The following is an 18298-nucleotide window of genomic DNA, read 5'->3' as shown; positions in this document are numbered from 1 at the left end:
CTGGAACAGAGGACATCACCTACCCTCATAGTAGCAAAAATATGTATACTGCGACATTCACGCACCCGACAACACCAACACATCAATGGTTGACTGAACTTTTTAGACTGGCGACATATGAAAGATGTATTTATAAACCTCAAGACCAACTCCCTATGTTTGAAATGATCTGGGGCCCATTCATGAGAGTTACAGATTTCGAAGATATACTCTATCCTGCGCCCCCTCTACTCCCAAGACGCAAGCATGCAAGGACAATTAAAGGGCTAATATTCATAAACAGTGAACCTAGGGAGCGGAGAGAGAATCGGATGCAGGGACAATCCAGTCTCACAAATGAGTAGCAGGCCACTTTCCGGTAAAAAAGCAGAGAGGTGAGAAAGAAACAGATCCAGGCCTAATACGGTAATGTAGGGTCTACCTAACCTCCCTTCTCTCCAGGGACACAGCGTAAAAGAAATGACGGGCAGTTACAGAATTGGTCATAATCGTTCATTAGAAACTGCAGAATGACCCAGAACTATGTATCAGTGGATTTTATGTAGACACAGGACTGGACCTTGAGAGGCGGGAGTTGCTGAAGCAGAGAGCCAAATAACACAATGGACACACTTTCTATCCTTGTTTTTGTCTTTTTTTCTTACTTCGTCTTCCTATGACATGAACTGGTTTAAAAATCATGTGTACTGTTAGGCATGCCCCTATATATCACCTCTCTAGTAAAACAAATCAAGAAATTAAAACAAAGAAAGAAATGCAAGTTCATAGCAAAACAGCTAAATCAATGAATCCTACTAAGGGTGTCAGAGGAAAATATGCTCAATTTTATAAATACATGAACACATTTATATAAAATGCAACACATTTTTCACACAAGTTTGTGACCCACATAGGAAAGGATAAGAAAGGAGATGCCAGCGATCTTTCTACCCCGTGCCAACCAAGGCTACCTTTTAGGTGCACTTTACCCAAAATATAAACAGTTTAAGCAGTACATATTTACACTTTAGTTAAAAAGAAAGGGGACCCTACTTTTTGCATTCTAAAATGGAGTATAATGCCTCCACAGAACACAACCTATTGACTATAGTCTTCACCTTTGACAGTGCTACTTGGCAGATGCCAGGCTAAGTCTGGCACCAGTCTATGCCACATAGCCTGTACACATATTCTCAACTAACCTGCACAGCAGTGGTGTAACATAAACCCCTGCAGCCCGCTCCAGTGCTGGGGGGCCCGAGCTACAGAGGATCCCCTCAGCAAAAGTGGTAGGTGGTGGGCCAGGGAGGGAAGCCCCCTCCATGTACTTTTGCAGGGTATGTCCCTCTAGATTCGTTACACCACCGCTGCACAGAGCATCTTTTTTAACTTTCTTATGTTCTTACTTATTCTTTGCTCACTATTCATTCTGCTTTCCTTTTACTGTCAATTTATTCTTTCCATTCCCATCTCTTTACATACTCATCTTTTCTTCACCTTCTTGATCTTATCTATCTATCTATCTGTCTATCTATCTATCTTCTTTCATTTCTCCCATCCTTCCTTTTCCTTCTTCTTCTTTTTCCTTTCTTCCTTCCATTTTTCTTTCTCTTCTGTTTTCTCTTTTGCTCTTCTGACTTTTTTGTAGAAGGTCCACTGGGGCCAGTGTCAACCCCGATATGGCTCAGGGACTAGAGGTGGGAGGCACACCCATGAACGCCAATTCACCAAAATGCCTGGGGTAGTGGAAATAACATCACATGCCCTTTGACCTTTAGTTTCACTCACATACACATATGCTTACACAAAAACACATACACACATATACACACACTCTCGCTTTCATGTAAACACACAATCACACCAGAGCAAGCACACAACATACACTTAAAACCATTTTTTGGCTTACCTCGGCTGCCAGAGAAGGTTATTGCCCAGCTAATTGTACTCCATTGTTTAATTACACTAATAGTGAAAAATGAAACATTACTCACTATTAGTGTAATAAAAAATAGACATTGGTTAGGGCTGCACTCTTTGTTTTCTCTTTTTTTAGTTCACTGATAGTGAATGTTTCATTATTCACTATCAATGTAATAAGAAACTGAGAGAAAGCAAAGAGAGTGGAAGCCTAGCCAGCAGACGAGCAGCCACTGTGTTCCTGGCTGTGATTTTGCCACCTTTGAGGCCAGGGGTCACAAAGACTGTGCTAGGGATCGCAAGAGGCAAGCCAAGGGTCGCAGCAGAGATCCTTAAATGACATCCATAGGCACACCACTGGTTAACATGCCATTATGTAACATATTACTGCAGATGATAGCGGAATAGAGGATTTCCTTGAGGTATGGCGATAAATTCTTGGCCAATTTGATCAAAGAGTTGCGGAACTGGAGGGCATCGTTGTTGAAAATGATATATAATATAAGGCCAGTAACATGTAAAAACAAGCATTTTCAATGCAACGGGTCTCGCGTTTGCTCATGTTAGAGCTGATCACGTTGTAAACTCCTAACCCGACTTTTCACCTATCGGGCAAAAGTGCATTTATATACGTAACCCGAAAAAGTGCAGTTAACTATGTAAAGTGCTCGACTTCTGCCAAGCGAGATCGCGCTCGTAAATTAGAGAAAAAGAAGTCCACGAGCCCGATGGAAAACAGCGAGCCTTGCATGTTTTCTGTACTTGGTCGCTGCTCTCGAGGAGGGCTAGCCACCGGAAAAGGCATAACGTATGCGTGCCTTCGACTAATGAAAGCAAGCAGATTTTATTAGGCAAGCCCACGAACCAATAAAAAACACTGACGTGACGTTGACAGGGCTCCGAGCCCTTTTCTAAACACTAAAGCGTCTCTCTGCGAGCGCAGGCTCAACCCTAATGAATTAGTAACGTTTTTACAAAACGAATTTTAACGAATATATACATATAGATCCTTTTGTATAGGTCATCACGGTGTATGTGAATGGAAAATAAAAATACCAAATTCACTTAAAACAAAAAAAAACAAAGACTGTAACTCAGATTCACAGCCTGGCAATCTATTCGCATATTCGCCTTTATCTGGTAAATAAATACTGTTGTTAAATCTGTGCATAAATGTGACAAAACCTTTATTACTCCCTTCTGGTACTAGGCGCATTTAACTCTTTTGCTTTAAACAGGAATGTTAGCATTGCTGTTCACATCAATATTCCTTCCCTATGAGCAGACGTTGGAGATAACCTCCAAGGATATTCTAGCAGTGTTTTCAAAGTGTGATTGTTCAGCGATGGTCTTTATAACTGCACAGAATCAGCATAAACGCTTTACAGTGAGAAAATCTGCTTCTTTTCTGGCGTGTCATATTCTTTTCTGATGTTTTTCAGGTCACCCTAATATTAAAGCATTTCTCAGTCACGGTGGTTTGAATGGCATTTTTGAAGCCATGTACCACGGAGTTCCAGTCGTGGGAATTCCTCTTTTCGGAGACCACTATGACACCATGACCCGAGTGCAGGCCAAAGGCATGGGCATCTTACTGCAGTGGAAACAGATGACGGAAGACGACCTCTATGGAGCACTTACAAAGGTCATCAATGACTCCAGGTAAATGCACACGAATACCATACAATCTAGCTCAACACATATCATCTGCTACTCTATTGAATGCATGGAGCATTGATTAAACCTGTGCCTTGTATTCATGTCACTTAATGATTTCTATTCCGAATGCTGTACAATTATTTTTTTTCATAATGGTGACCAGGATTCCCCAACACACTAACTACTACTCGAAGGTAGATACATAAAAAGGTATCTGTAGAACTGACAGGCCCATATTATTGTGTGTTCTCGGATTACCCCTGTCTTTTCAGAACAGGACAGATGATTTTATCATATCCTTTTGTATCGCCTTTCCATTCACAGGTGATAAAGTTCATTTCGATTGGCAGGTAGTATTTTTAATGAACCAGGTGGTGAGAAAGTACAAGTCTTTGCACATTCACTGAGCTGTCAATGGGACACGGAAGGGTGGGTCTGCTCGAGACCGCTTTTGTTGCCTTTCAGTTGCCATTTTAAAAATCCTAAAGACAGGCTCTTGAGAGAACAGCTTTCAGTATTTCCCAGATGGAGACGTTTTTTTATTTCCCACTTTGCATGGTGAAAAACTAACAATACTGATCGTCCTCATGCTAGACATGATCACTGCTTTGTAATGGACTAACAAACGAGAGAGGACAGAGGCGGCACCTGTAAGTCTATGCAATTCATTTGCACCACATTGACGGTGGCAGAGTACTCTCAAGCAGTAGAGCGCCAAGTGGAGATGCATTCTTTTGTGAATCACAAATATGATTGCATTTTCCCAAGCAGCACACTGAAACTGTACCCCGATTACGCAGATCTAAAGCGATGTAATTTCACAAATTTATGGGAGGGTGGCACTCTCCTGAGTTCCTTTTCTGAATCTGCGTGCAACTTGCACCAGTTTCTGCTTCCACATAGTGAAATTTTCTTCATTGCAAGTAAACATTTTCTGGAGCCTTTGTATTTAAGGCCCTAAAATATCTGGACCTGAAGCAGTTCATTATGTGTTTAAGGTTCAAAATGTTGGAATCCACGTAGACATAGATATGTAATTCAAGGGCGAGGGGATTGAGCTACATGGAAGCTTACTGGGCCACACATAACGAGGTTAGGCCTGGGCATATTTCAAGTGAGGCCTGGTTGGCTGGTCATGTTGTTTGCTGAGATTGGTACACCCATATTTGTCCATTTGCTGGATCGGCCTTGAGAATGAAACATCACTGGTGACTACTTTGCCAAAACAAAGGCGACATGTCCACTGGTGGACATCTTGAAACCTGGCAAGCCCTTGCGGGCAGGGTGCCATCCTGCCCCTGGACAGGCTTGCCTGGTCTCCCATGCAGAATCTATTGCATCACCCGTCTCTCATGAGGGATTACAGGTGCTGTTCAGCCCACAGGAGCCCTAGACTCCTCCTTGGTCTGATGCCACCCTGCCCTGGGTAGGGAAGGAGATCCTGCCTGGTGCCTGGAGCCTGGAACCTGGAGCCTGGAACCTGGAGCCCTGGCCTGTGTGAAATGGGCCTCCCAGGGAAAAGCCATGGCCATGCCTGTCTGTCATTGGAGATTACTGGAACTGTTCAGCCTGCATGAGCCCCAGACTCCTCTTTCATTCGACACCACAGTGTCCCGGGCTCTGCCCTTTGGCCGGACCTTCATGGAGGGCCCATCTCATTTTTACAGCCTGGAAGGACACAAAAGTCCTCCCTAGTCTGCAGTCACCATGCCCTGGGTAGGGACATTCACCCCAGGCTATCAACAAAGGGTGCTCTGGGTCAGCACCTTCCACCTTCCACCTTCCCTGTGCTCGACCATGAGGAGCTATGGAAGGTTAAGCCCACAGCCAACCCCCTCTCCTCTTGGGCCTGCCTGGAAAGCATTTTTTCCATAACTATTAAACCCCTATGAAGAGGGGGCTTACAGAATCAAGGGTGACATAAGTCAGAGTTAGCTGAGCTGGCTGGCCTGCTGGTCATCTGGTCAACCAGCCACAACCAGTCATCTGGTTGGCCAGATACCGGCTGGTCATTGGGATGACCAGCCCGATGATGAGGTGGCTCAGGCTGACCTGGTGACCAAAGTTTCCAGGATACCGAGTGGCAGCTGATGAAAAGGCCAGCGATATGGAGGCTCCTTCCTAGAGCCCCCCACTGGCTTCTTAACTCCAGGCGACACCACTGGTGCCAGCTCTGGTGATCTGGTTTCCCTGCTGACCTACAAGGGATTGTACCCCCGTCCCTGCACTGGCAGTGCAGGGCGAGAGGGTGATGCCCCCATGCCACGTGACACGTTGTGAAGTTTGCCTCCCATCGGCCCACACTCCTGTCCAGCCCGCCGGTTGGGGGGCAGAAGGGCACTGGTGGGGGTGGCTACCACGGATGGAGACAAAAGCTTGGATCAGAGGATGTATTTTAATAGATCACAGAAAGGTAGCTACTCTGCTACTTATGAAACCTTGACCCCAAATCAGGACATCTACTAATGATTTAGCACAGGATGCCCCACGAATGTGGCTGCCCCATTCCATCCCCTTTTTCATCCCCAAGTAAGCAGCTCTACACACAAGCCCAGGAGCATGATATCACTGCCCAACCAAGCTCCACAGCACTGTTAATGTGAGAAATTCGGTTATTGGTTGACTGGGGTGTGAGCCTTGGTCAAGCAGCAACACACAATCCTTGGCAGGGCAAGGAACAAGCAAACCCTAAATTAACCTGTGTTAACACCCTAGAAGTGTGGCACAGAGCAATCAGGCTTAACTTAGAAGCAATGTTTAAAGTATTTGTGCAACACTTCAGACATTAAAACAATGGACACACCACACAAAAACCAGGTTAGAACAATACATCAAAATGTAATAAATAAAACAAAACCAAAATGACAAAAACCTAATCAATAGAACTGGAGTTATGATTTTTTAAAGAATAAACTGTACAATAGCTCCTAAGCATAAAGCATCAACCGCGGCTATCTGGTTGCACTGGACCCAGTAAAGTAAAAAGTTCAAGCTGACTGCTATAGCGCACGGGTCGTATACAGTCCCATATTAGTATTGCTGAAGGTTTATCTTCTCAAGTTTTGTGCCAAGAGTCCAGTTCATGTTTGAGAGGTTCGCGAAGAGCAAGGAGAATGTCGTGAGTAGTGGTCAGCATTGGGCAAAGAGCAGTCTGGGCATTGTGAACAGGCAGGCTGGTGCTTTATTTTGGTGGTCCTATGTGGGGGATCCATGCTTGCTGTGTGAAGAGAGGGGCTGGCGGTGGCCCATGCTGAATTTCAGTGTGGGCGGCACGGTCTCTGTGAGAACGGGCCCATGCACTGTTATAATAAGCCCAAAAGCTTGGTTTCAAGCACCCATGAGCCACACCAAAAGGCCAGGACCTGAGACCCACCACTTACGGGTCAGGAACTCACTGAAGACAGGCCCAGGTGCTGTTGGGGAGCCTTTTATGTCCCTGGGGGTCAGATCAGGAGAACAGCAGACTAGCTCTTGGAGTCACTCTGTGTCCTGGGTAGGGGTGTGTGGGGAACTCTGCTCCGCTGGTGGAGCTGACGAAGTTTTTGGAACTCCACGCCTTGCTTGGAGTGCGGAGTAAGTCCAAAAACTACACTGGCCCCGACAGCAGAGCAGAGCTCACCCAGTGCGTGCTGCAGTCCAGTATGGGCTGCACAGAGCAAGCGCAGTCTGTGCTATGCAGCCCATACCTGGGCTGTAGCATGCACTGGAGTAGACCAGAGGGAGGCAGCCGCTGAGACTCGTCGCTGTTGGACGAGGAGTACCCCCAGGAAGATCCAGGTAAGTTTTCATCTCTTTTTATTGTTGTTTGCACACACTGGTGCACAAACAAGGATTGAAACAGCAGTTTTCGCTGCCTACGGCCCTGACCTGAATTCAGGCCAGGGCCTTGGCAGCGAAAATTCAGTTTTAGGCCTCTTGCGCACCGGCCAGTGCACACAGGGCAGGCCGGTGCACAAGAGGTCTGGAAGCTTTCACTGCAGACGGCCCTCACCTGATTTCAGGCCAGGGCCATAGGAAACAAAAGAAAGCTGATGTTTCAGGCCTCTTGTGCACCGACCTGCCCTGTGTGCACTGGCCGTGCACAAGAGTCATGAAACTGCAGCTTTCGCTGCCAAGGTCCTCTCCTGAATGCGCCGATCTCGGAAGCACTAAGCAGGGTCGGGCCTGGCTGACCAGGCCTGACTCTGCTTAGCACTTCTGAGATTCGGCACATTCAGGAATCCACGGGTCACGGGACTCCGCCTCTGTGGAATTCAATGGAGTTTTTTTTCAACTCCGCAGAATTCCTCAATTTCGGACTCTGTGAGCTCTGCCCAAGCCTAGTCCTGGGTTTACAATGATGTTGTAGGTCCAGTTTTTCTTCCCCAGGCAAGAGGGCAGCAGGCATCAGGTCAGCACAGCAGGGCGGGAGTTCCTTCAGAGCAGCAGTCCACATGGGACAGGCCGGTGCACAAGAGGCCTGAAACGGCAGCTAGCACTGCTTAGGCCCTGTCCTGAATGTGCTGGATCTCGGAAGTGCTAAGCGGGGTCGGGCCTGGCTGACCAGGCCCGACCCTGCTTAGCACTTCCGAGATCCAGCACATTCAGGACTCCTAGGGTCATGGAACTCCTCCTCTGCGGAATTCCACTGAGTGTTTTTTCAACTCCACGGAATTCCATGGAGTCAGACTCTGTGAACTCCGCCCAGGCCTAGTCCTGGGTTCACAATGAAGTTGCAGGTCCAGTTTTTCTTCGACAGGCAAGAGGGCAGCAGGCAGCAGGTCAGCACAGCAGTTCCTTCAGAACAGCAGAGTGGCAGTCCTTGTAGCAGCACAGCAGTCCTTCTTCCTAGCAGAGTATCCATAGGTCCAGAAGTATGCTGAGCTCCAGCATTTATACACAGTTGTGCCTTTGAAGTGGGGAGAAGCTTCTAGAGACATGTCTTTGAAGTGCATATATGTCCTGCCTTCGTGGCTGTGGGTCCAGGCTAACTACAGGCGATATGCAGCCCTTTGTGTGGTGATAGGACACATCCTATTCAGGTGTAAGTTAGGCTGGGATCAGCTCCTCCCTCCCATCTTGCCGTTGATGGTCTATGAAGTTACACCCAAGCTCCCCATTGTGGGTGGCTGCCCAAGAGGAATACTCAAAGCTCTATTGCCAACTTCACCTAGTCATGTGATCAGAGGCAGGCTGCAAGCATCAAATGGCTAAGGCGAGAAAATGTCAACTTTCTAAAAGTGGCATTTTCTGAATTGTAATTTAAAATCCAACTTCACCATAAGTTGGAATTTTAAATTGTAATTCCTGAAACACCAAACATGAACTGGTTAGCTCTTCCCATTTGGAAATTACACTTACAAAATATGACAAGGCAACTTCAATGTTATCCTATGGGAAAGATAGGCCTTGCAATAGTGAAAAATAAATGAAAGGGTTTCTTACTACCAGGACAAGTAAAGCTTAAAAGTACATGTCCAGCTTTTTAAATACACTTCACCCTGCCCTTAGGGTTGCCTAGGACCTAACTTAGGGATGATTTATATGTAATAAAAAAGAAGGTTTGTGCCTGGCAAAATATTAATTTTACCAGGTTGAACTGGCAGTTTAAAACTGCACATACACAGGACCTGATTCACAAAAGTAAACTTACACACGTAAGGATAGTACTCATAAATCCATTTGTGAATAGAAATCAATTGTACCTTTGTGAATCTGACCCACAGGCTGCAATGGCAAGTCTGACACATGTTTAAAGGTCTACTTAATTGGGTGGCACAATGAGGCCCGCTAGTAGCATTTAATTTACACATCCTAGCACATGTAGTGCACTTAACTAGGGAGTTGTTAAATATGCCAAATGGGTATATTCCTATGTTACCATGTTTAGAGGAGAGAGTACAAGCACTGTAGCACTAGTTAGCAGTGGTAAAGTGCACAATGTCACAAGGCCAACAAAAATAAGTCCAGCAAAAATGGAGGCGGTGAGGGAAAATGTTTGGGGAAGACCACCCTAAGGCAGACAGGTCCAACATACATTTTTACACTTTAGTGGGATTCCAACTTAGAGGCATTCAGTCATGGTCCCTCAGATGGTATGGTTGCCCCATAGGCTCCTCAGCCAAGGAAATACACCTAGGGGCATATATATGAGCCAGTTTGCATCGCGTTTGCACCACTGACATGGTACATGCGTGACACAAACCTTAAATGCAATTTATGAAGCCACGCAAGGCGTCTTTGCATGGCCCTGAGTGGCTCCATAAATCTGGAGTAAGGCAGCGCAGTGCAACTTGCTGTGTTGCCTTTCTATTCCCTAGAAAGGTGTTCCATGGGCATTGCCTGGGTGTTAAGATGCCACTCCCAGGGATTTTGGTGCATTCCCAGATTTGCCAGAACTGTTAAACCTGGGAATGCACCAAAAGGGGAGCTGTAACATGGAGAAATATCTTTATTTCTCCTTGCTACTTCCTCTTCCTATGTGTGCTGCATTTTGCAGCACACATAGTGGAATATGCCTCAGAGGATTGTTTTTGTGCAGGAAGGTGCCTCTTCCTGCGCAAAAACAATCCTGCACGCAACACAGGCTCCCTTGCACCATGGTGCTAGGGTACCTGTGTTGGTGCTCGGGTGCCAAAAAGGCACCAGCGGAGGAAAAAAAGCAGGAATGCGCCTTATTGACTTAAATATGGTGCATTCCTGCCCAATTCCTGTCACACAGTGGAGCGCAGCAAGGTGACATATTGTGCTGCAGTGTGTGACAAACTTGTATTTATTCCCCGAGATGTCTGAACCAGCGGTTCCTCTCGTACTGAGCAGGAGTACTGTTGAGAGAGCACATCATCAGTAGGGTAAAACTAACCTGTCTCACAATGGTCTAAACCCAGTTCACATTCCATATTAGTTGGTGAACAATCCAACGGCTTGGTGAATTCAGCTTCACAATGAGCGAAAGAGCCAACATTGAAAGATTAAAAAGTAACATTGCTATAAAGACTTGGCTGCCACAAGTAAGTTATCCCTGTGGTAACTCTTCTGATACCTCCTGCTCGAAACCTAAAAAGTCAGAAGGATTGAGGGCCTTGTTTCATGATTCGCATTCATACTAAAAATTGAGATCAAGCCATTTTTTACCCTTCAATCTGTGGGAGGTTTCTTCCCTCCCAATGCTCGCCTTAGGGCACCTGCATTATCATTTGGCAAGTGTACCACTCCAGTCAGCTCCCATACCTGCCACCGTCACTCGAGCGGGCTGTGCCCGGTGGGTATGAGCAATTGGATCCCGAATGGAAAGCCCCACAGCACGTTCACCCGGTTAGTGAACTAACAGTAAGATTAGTGGTATTTCACTGCCAACCCGCGGTCCCCACTATACTACACCTCTCATGTCTCTTAACAATACCAGACTAGAGTCACGCTTAACAGAGCCTTCTTTCCCTGCTGATTCTGCCAAGTCTTTTCCTTTGGCTGTGGTTTTACTAGATAGTAGGTAGGGACAGTAGAAAACTTGCTCATTCATTCATGCATGTCACTAATTAGATTGGTAGTGCATTTTGGGTCTGAGGTGCTTGTCCCAGACCGACCTCTTCACCCCTTGTTAGCCTCCTGCAGGAGCCCTGCTTTTCTCCAGAGGGTTGGGGTGCAGATCAGGTACATGGGCACGACCAGGCCCAATGTGCTCTAAGACAAAAGAATGGAGAGGTGACCGAGGCACAGCCTGAGTGATACAAAGGGGTAGTAGACTGGGCAGCTGGGACACCCACTTCATTCAAAACTGCTGCAGAAATGTGCTGGGGTTGGCACAAGCTGTCTTGCTGCTTTGCCTTTGATTTGCTAGGTGACCTCACACAAAAGGCAGACCCTCAAGTCAAACAGTCCAGGCCCTGTGGAAGCTCTTTGCTTGCAACAACAGCAAAGGCTGGCTAAGCGGCCAATCTCTAAATGGAATGAATGTGCCCAGTCTATAAAAGGATAGAGCTTTGCTAAATCATCCCCGATCAGACCACCCTGCACAGGAGTTTCAGCTTAGCATCGTTGCCTGCTCTCTGGGAAGGCAGACTTGGAGGAAAGGCCCATAGGACAGGACTGGAATACAGCCGTGGACTTGGACCCCTGGAGGTGTGGGGCAGGTCGGAAGGGTCCTGGTAGCACCCAAGGTGAACAGTCAGATGACTAGGGGTCCTTAGCACCATGTTCCCACTAATTCAGAGGAAAGCCTCCAGACATGTCCACCCAGTGACAGAGAGGGACATTCAGGAAAATGTGTTGGGCCTCCTGGATGTGTCGATCCAGAAAATGGAACCCAGGGACAGAGACTTCCAACTCCAGGCTGCCTGGAGGTCCAACCTGGGCCTGGTCACATGTTCCTAATCCAGGTAACCAGCAGAGGCCTTCTAGGACATGTGAAGCCTGTCCCAGGCTTCACAGGAGACAGCAGGCTGGGAAAGAGAACCCAGGGTTGGGTTCTTCAACCACAGGACCCTCGGGACCTCTTACCTGGGGCCAGGTCAGATTGTTTTCACCTGGTCAAGCAGGAGAGCCCTGGTTAGCATTGTGGGACCCTTTCCTGGGCTCCAAGTGCCATGGCAAGCTGGAAGATGGAGCCTATGGCTGGAGCTTCCCCCCACAGTCTAGCTGTAGCTCTGACCTGTTGCCCGGTCAGAGTGCCTTAATCTAGAAAAGTGGGGAGACTTTACCAAGCCTGAGGGACCCCGTCCTGAGAACTTTGGGACACAGTGGGCTGGAGATTGGAGCCCAGGGCCAGGGGCCGGGTCAGAGCTTCTTAACAAGGACAAGTAGGAGAGATCTTCCTCGGGCTGCCGGACCCTGTCCCAGGCACTTTGTGACACATTAGGCTGGGGAATGGGGCCCAGTGAGGGAGCTTCCAGCCCCAGGCTAGCTGAAGCTCAGACGTGGGGCATGGTCAGAGCTTCTTCACCTGGCCAAGCAGGGGAGCCATCCTACAGCCTGCACAACCCTACAGTAGGCACTTTGTGACACTGCAGCCTGGGGAACGGAGCCAAAGTTTGGGCTTCAACCCCAGGGTCAAAGGGAACTGTCCCTGGGGAACGGACATAGCAAGCAGGGGAGCCCTCCCTGGGCCTGCAGGATCCTATCTGGGACACTTTGAGACACAGTGGGCCGGCACACGGACCTCAAGTGCTGAATTTCACACACTTGAGCTGCTAGAGCACTAAACCTTCTTGTGATCCATGTACACTCAGTCACAAAGGGATATTTTTCAGAGAATTTGTCCGGCCACCTGCAGCGCTGCCTTGGCTTGAAGCTTCAAATGAGCCCTCTGGAAATTCCAGGGCATCTTGAAATTCTGAACACTGAGGCGTACATTTTCTAGGATTTTGTGTCATATTTCGTTCACAAAAGGGACACAAATGGACGCAAAATCTTTTTTTAACTTGAATGTAACGCAAAGCAGCACTGCTTTGCATGATTTAGTACTAAGCGGGAGTTTCATAGGTTCCCATGCAACCATCCACGGTTTTTGACACAAAACCTTATTTACTAAAAAAAAAAAGTAGACAGACTTTTGCGTACAAAATAGTGCTCAATTACGGAGAAATGCTTTTATTTTTCCTTTCTTTTCCGACTTTGTAAGTGTGCTGGACTGTACAGCATACATACAAAGTGGGAAGAGTTGTAAAGTTAGTCTAAGCATAGTATTTTGTAATGCAAGGCTATCCTTCCAGTACAAAACCTATTCTAGACTCATGCAGACATCCTTGCACTATGTTGCAGAGGTGTGTGCATGGCACACAATAGCAAATTTCTGCGCTGGCGCTAGGTAAAGGGAAGGAGAGTGCCATATCTCTGTAAACATGGTGCTCTCCTGCTCTCTCCTTCTCATGCAGCACAGCATTTGTGGGTACTGCACAGCGTGAGCATTTAGTAAATCTAGGCCTAAGCCTAAGGCTTATGAAAGAAATGAAGTGTTTTCTTTCTTTATTTTAATTACAAACTGTCACTAGTGACATTGGCATGGCACATTTTGCACCACTCATGTACGCGTGGTAAACGCAGGTCCCTGATCTAACTCCCCTTCACTGCCACTCAGTTCAGTAGGTCCTCCAATTCTGAAGATTGCTCCCGGCTTTCCCGCCTGTCTACTGTGTTTCCTGCACTCATCGCTGTTACATTAGTCACTCGTACAGTGCAATTGTAGCCATATTTCTGTGTAAACTAGAGCCATTCTCTTCTGTTTAATTAGCCATTTTTCTGTTTATACTATAGCCATTCTGTGTGTTTAACTGTAGCTTCTTTTGGTTTAAATTTTTGCCATTTCATGCTGTGAGTAGCTTATTTGTCCTTTGTTTTCTTTCTGTATAAGTTTATTGTGCTTTTCTCGTGCTCTAGGAAAAACGAGCCACAGGCTCAGTTCCCACCCATTTTTTGTCACTCCCATCTCCCTGCCCCCTCTCACGACCCACTTAATGGAGGAAAAAGCGTGGCCAAAGGTGTGCCAAAGGCAAGCCCGCCTGTGTCCATGTGTGCCTTGACTGCACCCTGCACCAGGAAACCTGGCCCTCCTGCCACCCACAGATACTTCGCTGCTTAGCTGTGAGCCTTGAACCCCAGTCCCCACAACATCAACTGCTGCTGCACTTCTCTGCTCTCAATGGTTGGACCTTTCGAATGCAGACACTGCCTCTTCTCCTGCAAAACCAAAGCACCTGCACAGTCAATGGCCACTAACATGCCCACCATGTCTGCCCCAGAGCTACTCCACTGTCTCCTGCTCAAAGCACAATCACTGTGCAAGCATGCTACTGAGATTTGGGACACCATCACCTCCCTCATCGCCGATGTCATGTTCATCACCATGACCTAGTTCAACTCGTCTCCTGCTCCCGATATCACCACAGCTTCCCCTGACGGATAAAACATAGGACACCAGGACAGCACCAACAAACACTGAGATGGGAACGCCATCCTCCAAGACACTATCTGCTGCACCTTCACCGCAGACGACACCACCCTGATCATGGAACACCTCAACTTCCAACTCCACACCGACGGAAGAACCACCATCAAGAGGCACCCTCGCTTACAGATCTCCAGTAACACATACCACTTTCTATACTGCCTTCCCTGAATTCATTGCACCACTCGCAATTGACTCTAAACACTACATCTTCCTTGAGGACCTCAACCTCCATCTCGCTGACCCCAGTGACACCAACACCACCAACCTTCTCGAGAGCATGAACAACATCAGCCTCATCCAACCCCACACAGATTGCTGGACACGCTCTTGACTCCATCTTCATGGCCATTGACAGAGTCAAGTACAGTAATGTCACTGAGCTCACCAGGACAGACCAGACTATTGCCTACTTCACCATCGCAGGACCCCGCGGTAACACCAGCTGGAGCAATGTATCAGAGAGCCAATGACCAGACGCCCACAACACCTCCCACCCCGACACTGTAACCAATCTTCAACAGGTTATCAAGGATTTCCTTGCTTGGATCTCCAACTACACTGAATAGAGTTGCCTCTGTCAAACCCTTCAAACATAAGAGATCCACCATACAAGCCTTACGGTACACCACAGACATGAAACCTGCAAGCAACTGTAAAGAAGAAATGGTGCACCAGCAAAGATCCCATAGACCCAGCTGCCTTCAAGACTACCCTAAACAAATATCACCAACTCCTGAAAGACACAAAAATGAGCACCTTAGCTGATCGAAGCCACTTCTAGCTGCAGCAAGGAGCTCTTCAACATTGTCAGAGAGCTCTCCAACCCCATAGCCACCAAAAGCACCATCAACCCTTCTTAGGTACTCTTCAACACCCTGGCTGACTTCTTCCATATCAATATCTCCACCATCTACAAAACCTTCAAACCCCAACCCACTGACCTCTACAGCCTCCTTACTCCCACAGTAATGAACCCCGAAAACCTACTCACCATCTGGGACCAGCTCACCACACAGAACACCAAAGCCATCATCAACTCCATCCACTCAGGAGTACCCACAGACCTGTGTCCCCACCACATTTTTAACCTAGGAAGCAAGATGAACAGCATTGAGCTTACCTCTTTTCTCAACTCATCCATTTCCACAGCCATCCTCACCCGACGAGTGGAAGCATACAGAGGTCAAACCCCTTCTCAAGAAACCGTCCCCCAACCAAGAAAACCCAAGAACTACAGCCCCATCTCTCTGCTCCCGTTTTCTACCAATGTTCTAGAGAGAGCCATCGTCCGCCAGCTCAACGAACACCTGGATAACAGCAGCCTGCTGGACGCCCCCCAATCCAGAATCCCCACCAACCACACCACCAAAACCACCCTGATCACTGCCACAAATGACATCAGAACCCTCCTGGACCTGGCAGAAACAGCAGCCCTGATCCTCCTCAACCTCTCAGCAGCGTTCAGTGCTGGATCCCACCACACCCTGATCAATATGTTTTATCACATCAGAATCCAAGGTGACACGTCCTTCCTCACTGGAAGAACCCAGAGAATCTTCCTACCCCATTTCACCTCGGAACCCAAGAGCATCATCTGCAGCGTCCCCCACTGCTCATCCCTCAGCCCCACACTATTGAACACCTACATGATCCCATTGGCCAACATCGTCAGAACTCATGGAATGAACATCATATCTTGCGCAGACGACACCCAGCTCACCTTCTCATTATCAGAAGATCCCTCCACCACGAGAGCCAACTTCTACAGGTGCATGATGCATGTCACCAACTAGATGAAGAACAACTTCTTAAAACTCAACACACACAAAACAGAAGTGCTGTTATTCAGTAGCAACACCTCCCCATGGAATTACTCCTGGTGGACCGCTAAACTTGGACCCACACTAACAGAGCATACCAGAAACCTCAGTATCATCCTGGACAGCAAGCTCACCATGAAAATCCAGATTAATGCAGTCTATTCCGCCTGCTTCCTCACTATTCGTATGTTCAAGAACATCTTCAGATGGCTCCCCATCAACACCAGGAAAACTGTCACTCAAGCCCTAGTCACCATCTGGCTGGACTATGGCAACACACTCTAGGTAGGATTCACCACCCAACTGAAGAGACTCCAGATGAGACAGGTTCATCCTTGACCTCCCTAAAGGAACCCACATCACCCCCACCTCAAGAAGTTTCACTGGCTCTCTATCCAGAAGGGATGCCAGTTCAAGATGATGATACATGCATACAAAGCCCTTCATGATCAAGTACCAGAATACATCGACCACTGCATGAACTTCCACCGACCCTCCAGACACCTGCACTCCGCCTCCCTTACTCACACCACCCGCATCCACCTAAGCAACTGTGGAGGATGTCCTTTCTACCTCACTGCCAAGTCCTGGGATGATCTTCCCCTTCACCTCCAAACATCATCCTGTTTTCCGGAATTTAGAAAGGGAATCAAGATCTGGCTTTTCTACTCATCCCACCTATAGAAGCAAAAACCAAGTGCCTGGATACCCTCCGAGGTGATTAGCTGCGCTTTACAAATTATGGTTGATTGAATGCCCCTAATTGTAATTTCACACAGCCCTAAATGAGGCAATGAGACTCATGTTTGAATCTTCTTTTGGAAATAGCCTGAAAGTTCAGCAAGAATAAACAAAAGAACTGAAGGTCTGATGTGCAAAGCAATTTTACAATCACAAACGTCAAATCTATGGTTTTGTGGCTGCAAAATGACTTTTTTAAATGTACAAATCGCAAATTGCGATTTGGTAACACGTAAACAGCACCTTAAACTCAAAAACTGCCCTAAAATAAATAGCCTTTGTAAGAAACAAATAAACTTGTACAAAGGCCCAGACATATCTATTCTTAGGGGAAGAGAATTTTTTCAAGACTTCTACACTGAACTGAGGAATGTATTTGAGACCCAAAATGACCAGTTTAAGGCACTGAGGGCCATATTTATACTTTTTGATGCAAAACTGCGCTTACGCAGTTTTGCGTCAAAAAATTTAACGCCGGCTAACCCCATTCCAACGCGCCAGCCGGGCATCATATTTATGGAATGACGCTAGCCGGCGCTGCTGCCTGGTGAGCGTAAAAAAAAATGACACGAACTGGGCAGCGCTGGCGTAGGGAATAATGGGGGTTGTGCATCAAAAAATGGTGCAAGTCAGGTTAGAGTCAAAAAGTTTGACGAAAACCTGACTCGCGTCATTTTTTGATGCACAACCACCATGGAAATGACTCCTGTCTTAGCAAAGACAGGAGTCATGCCCCACTGCCCAATGGCCATGCCCAGGGGACTTCTGTCAGAAGTCCCCTGGGCCTGGCCATTGGGCACAGTGGCATGTAGGGGGGCCCAAGTTAAGCCCCCATATGCCACTTAAAAAAAAAAAAAAAAAAATACTTACCTCTACTTACCTGAGATGGGTCCCCCCATCCATGGGTGTCCTCCAGGGGTGGGCGAGGGTGGCAGGGGGTGTCCCTGGGGGCATGGGAGGGCACCTCTGGGCTCCTACCGAGCCCACAGATCCCTTAACGCCTGCCCTGAGCAGGCGTTAAAAAATGACGCAAATGCGGCTGCACGTCATTTTTTAAGGCCAGCCCCCTCCCATGCGTCATTTTTGCACGGGGGTTTAAATAAGGCGCAAAGGCCTTAGAGTCATTTTTAGCGTGGAAACGCCTACCCTGCATCTCATTAACGCAAGGTAGATGTCCACGCTAAAAAATTACGCAAACTTCAAGAATTTTGACGCTAGACGGGTCTAGCGTCAAAGTATAAATATGGAGTTAGCTTTG

At 47.3% G+C, this 18298-nt stretch overlaps 1 protein-coding gene across 1 annotated transcript in view; it reads left to right on the top strand.

The window, feature by feature from the left end:
• Positions 1-18298, top strand: part of UGT8 (UDP glycosyltransferase 8) — a 224376-nt gene that overhangs the window by 192891 nt on the left and 13187 nt on the right. Inside the window, exon 5 of the mRNA XM_069242222.1 lies at positions 3342-3561. Within this exon, the coding sequence (XP_069098323.1) occupies positions 3342-3561 (220 nt within the window). The remainder of the gene's footprint in view (positions 1-3341; positions 3562-18298) is intronic.

Source organism: Pleurodeles waltl, chromosome 1_2, assembly GCF_031143425.1.
Source record: "Pleurodeles waltl isolate 20211129_DDA chromosome 1_2, aPleWal1.hap1.20221129, whole genome shotgun sequence".
Classification (NCBI taxonomy): Eukaryota; Metazoa; Chordata; class Amphibia; order Caudata; family Salamandridae; genus Pleurodeles; species Pleurodeles waltl.
The sequence above is the reverse complement of the archived record's forward strand: the minus strand, read 5'-3'. Positions and strand labels throughout refer to the sequence as shown.